Source organism: Acyrthosiphon pisum, chromosome A1 (genome assembly GCF_005508785.2).
Source record: "Acyrthosiphon pisum isolate AL4f chromosome A1, pea_aphid_22Mar2018_4r6ur, whole genome shotgun sequence".
NCBI lineage: Eukaryota > Metazoa > Arthropoda > Insecta > Hemiptera > Aphididae > Acyrthosiphon > Acyrthosiphon pisum.
This window is the reverse complement of record NC_042494.1, coordinates 145679288-145683154: the sequence shown is the minus strand read 5'-3', so window position 1 is coordinate 145683154 and position 3867 is coordinate 145679288. Positions and strand designations below refer to the sequence as shown.

Genomic DNA, 3867 nt, shown 5'->3' with positions numbered 1-3867 from the left:
AAAATAGATCTATCGACGACTATTTACAAGGAATAGCTCATAATTTTCAATTGCAATTGTAAATTTTGTAAATAATGTATATTATGTAAACGACAAACAATATTTATTGTGATTAATGTTTTTGTGATTTTTCGTGATTATTTAAATAATAAAATATTATAAATTTATAATAAAATTTGGCGATAAATTGACGTGCGATTAATTGCGACCACGATAAATTGACATGCGATGAATTGATCGCGATCATTTGACACGCGATGAATTTAGCTACGGTGAATTGACGTATATCCAAAAAGAACCCTATATAGATGAATATAATGTTATTTATGAAGATTCTTCTTTTTTTTATTCTAAAATATAAACCGTGTAAACCGTTTTAAATCGTTGAAAATCCATCGTGCGGTTACAAGCATGAAATAATCAACATTTCGGATTCGGACAACGCCCAGAACATTTAAGCGCCTATAATTATCTAAATATGTATTATATATATAATGATAAACAAAAGGTGTATGATTATATACTCAGTGAGAGCGGAAAGTGTGCGAACCGACCTTCTCATTCGGGGTTTTAAATATTTCAATCTCGTTAAATACGTATAAACTATCAATATAATGTTCAGATGTTCTAGTCATACGCTGATAAATCGGTATAGAATAAATTATTAAAGGGCATTATAAGTGACAATTTTAACCTCCAAATTTGTGTTACAAATTACAATGTATTATGTAATATAATATAATTAATATTACCTTCAAAATAGAACAACTTCTGTAACTCAAAAACAGAGTACCTAACTATCCCATAATAATATGTCCACTATAGAAGAGCATGTAAACTTGACATTTCTTTATCGTTATCTTACAAAACACGTACCTACCTATAGTTAAAAAAGGTAACCGGGTATAATAGTATTAATACTAAATACTAATTGATTTTTGAGTTCTGTAAATATATGCACAAGCAGATTTGTGCTCGTTTATTACCTATATAATATATTATAATATCATCAGGTGTACGAGAACTGTTTCGGGCCGGAAGTGGTGAAAGAAGTGCGGAAGGAAATGAAAATCGCCACGGCCAAGTGCAACGGCAACATGCCCATGAGTGTACCTACGCCCAACATGGGCTCTTTGAAACTAGCCGCGGCGCCGTCAAGCATACATGAGTTTACCGCCGGTGCACACCACCAGCAGAACCAGCACCAGGCCAAGCCGCAAGAGGAGACGCCGTTCAGCAAGACGCAGCCTAGTAGCATTGACATAACGAAACTTCAGCAAGCAATTCTGGCCGGATATAACAAGCACCTGGTGAGTAATGATATTTTTCTTAAATAAAAATAAACGCTCGACATCTGAATATATAGCTAATGTCTATTATACCGATATTATAGCATAATATTAATAAGTAGTAAAATATTGATCGTCTTGGGTAAACAATTAAGTATTATCTCAACTTAAAAATCTAAATGAAAATAACGTGTTGCGAAAAATATAATGTGAAAGTGATTAGAACCAATAGCCAATAGTCGTTCTACTCTTTGAACCACGGAAAAATATATACGACGCAGTGATAAAAGTTTTTCATGTGCGTATATAGTTTATCAACGGAATTTACCTAAACAACTTTTTAACGCCCAATCTGTGGCGTACACTTTTGTACATTTTTACATTTTTCAAGCCATATGATAGACTTTCGAGCGCTAACACACGATTATCTAACAAACATTGACACGTCGTTTTCTAATCTGATAAAATTTACTCGGAGCTTAAACAAAAATAACGAAAAAGACCACAACAAAAAAGTTATTGAAGCTATTACTTTAATTATAATTTATAAATTATAACAACAATGACAATAACAGGTATGTAGTCGTAGTGTTGTTAGATAACGGCGAGACGGCCACCATCAATAGAATAGTTAACCACCAGCCATTATAATTGACCGTTTACAATAGATATTTTGCAAATATCCAACACGTTATAATTTATATTATCAGAATTTCTATTGAATACGTCAGCTGATACTATCACTATCACTATTACTATAAAATGAATCGCTGAAAAAAAGCACACTTTTTTCCGCCTATCCTATAAAATATGGAAAATACGTTTATGTGGTAATATATGTTATACAAGTTTTAATCTCGACCTGGACTAGTAAGTTCTTCCACCGTCGATGGTATTCGACATGCGTTACAATACCTAACTTAACCTAACCTAACCCAGAGTCGCCTTTGCAAGGATTCGTCTTATTCATTTGGATGTTGCACATTAGATCTAACATGGTGAACACATCGTCAGCATTACTGTACCTGCAGCGAGGGTCAATCTGTCCAAGTCCTGCAAAGACCTCGAGCGCTTTTCCTATTTCTCGAACACTCTTGATTCGACGACCGCTCTTATAGTCAGCCCTATGCATGTTCTCGAACGGCTGTCTGCATCGACGGTCGGTGGTTTCTCGGAATAGCACTATATGAGTATATACTCACTGTCTTATGATTTTGCATTGCAGTTAATAGGCCTATATACTGATTCTCATTCATCGCTGTTCTTAATAAACAATTTAATAATAATAATAAAATAAATTTTCTACTATATAGTTTATAGTATATTACTTTTCAAAAGTTATAATATTATTTACTCGGATAGTTGGATATGAGGTAAAAATATATTTATACCACTGCAGTATACACCTACGTGTAGAGTCATATGGGTTTTCATCCAAGTTTCGGTTTGATCAAATCTTATATAAATACCCTGCCGCGTTAATATATTAGTTCATCGTTTTAACACGCAGCACTGGATCAGTTCCGTTGTATAATTCCACTCATCGTAGAAATCCTTTATCGTATAATACGATTCACATTCTGCTTGTTCGTCTCGGTGCGGGCTACATGCCTAGAGCTTCGTCGATCGTACTTTGGGTTTTCCATTCTTCGCCCTTCGGTATAATAATTAATAGTGCTATACTGCCATGCAATAACATTTCGGCCAACTGGAATCCAGATCGATACCGGTAAGATAAATAAATAAATTACCAGGATGGACAGTGGACACGCAGGAAAAGGTCGAGCAAAATGTGCACAGACGACACTAATTATATTATAATTCGGTCGACGAAAAGCGAGTAACATCAATATGGTTTTAATTCCAATTCGTTGTGTATCGGCACATCGATGCACATTCGACACAACTATCAGATACGTATACATAGTTGATTTCCTTGCTTTTTTTGGAATTACTTAACCTCTAATTGTTTTTGATTGCTTTTTAAAAATAATTTAAATAATTTTTAAATACCTATGTGACATTGTCACTCAAATTAATAATAAAGTTCCATAATTATTAGATTCTGAACGAAGTGATGAATGTATTGATTTTACAATGATGTGTGTTTTTTTTTTTTTTTTGTGTCTGACGACAACTTTTGGAGCAGTAAAAATGCTTCGATTTTCAAAAGTTGTACCTTTTCTGAAAGGAAAGTGAATCTAGTTGGTACTTTGGGGGGTCAAAAGTGAAAATTTCAAAATACTTTTCAAAAGCGGCAGGAAAAACCTTAAAAAAGGCGGGTAAGTCGTGGATGTCGCTCTGCTGTACAGTAGGTTACAAGTGGGTTACTGTAATGGATGGAATTAAATTTGAATCCAATGATATTATATCATTGTATACGAAAAACGATTCTGAACGGAGATGATTTGTCAGTCTAGGATATATTATTTTTAAAGAAAAACTTATGGAGAACCTTGTACCAAATTTTAAAAACTTTGTTATGAAAGAAAAAATTTTTACGATTTTCAACCACTAAATTACTTGCAATTTTCGCATTTTGGACATATTTTCATATAAATTTGAACTTTAAATGGCT

General features: G+C 33.5%; 1 protein-coding gene across 1 annotated transcript in view; it reads left to right on the top strand.

The window, feature by feature from the left end:
- Positions 1–1017: 1017 nt before the first annotated feature.
- Positions 1018–3867, top strand: part of LOC100166240 — a 23634-nt gene continuing 20784 nt past the window's right edge. Inside the window, exon 1 of the mRNA XM_001943052.5 lies at positions 1018–1310. Within this exon, the coding sequence (XP_001943087.1) occupies positions 1065–1310 (246 nt within the window). The 5' untranslated portion in view covers positions 1018–1064. The remainder of the gene's footprint in view (positions 1311–3867) is intronic.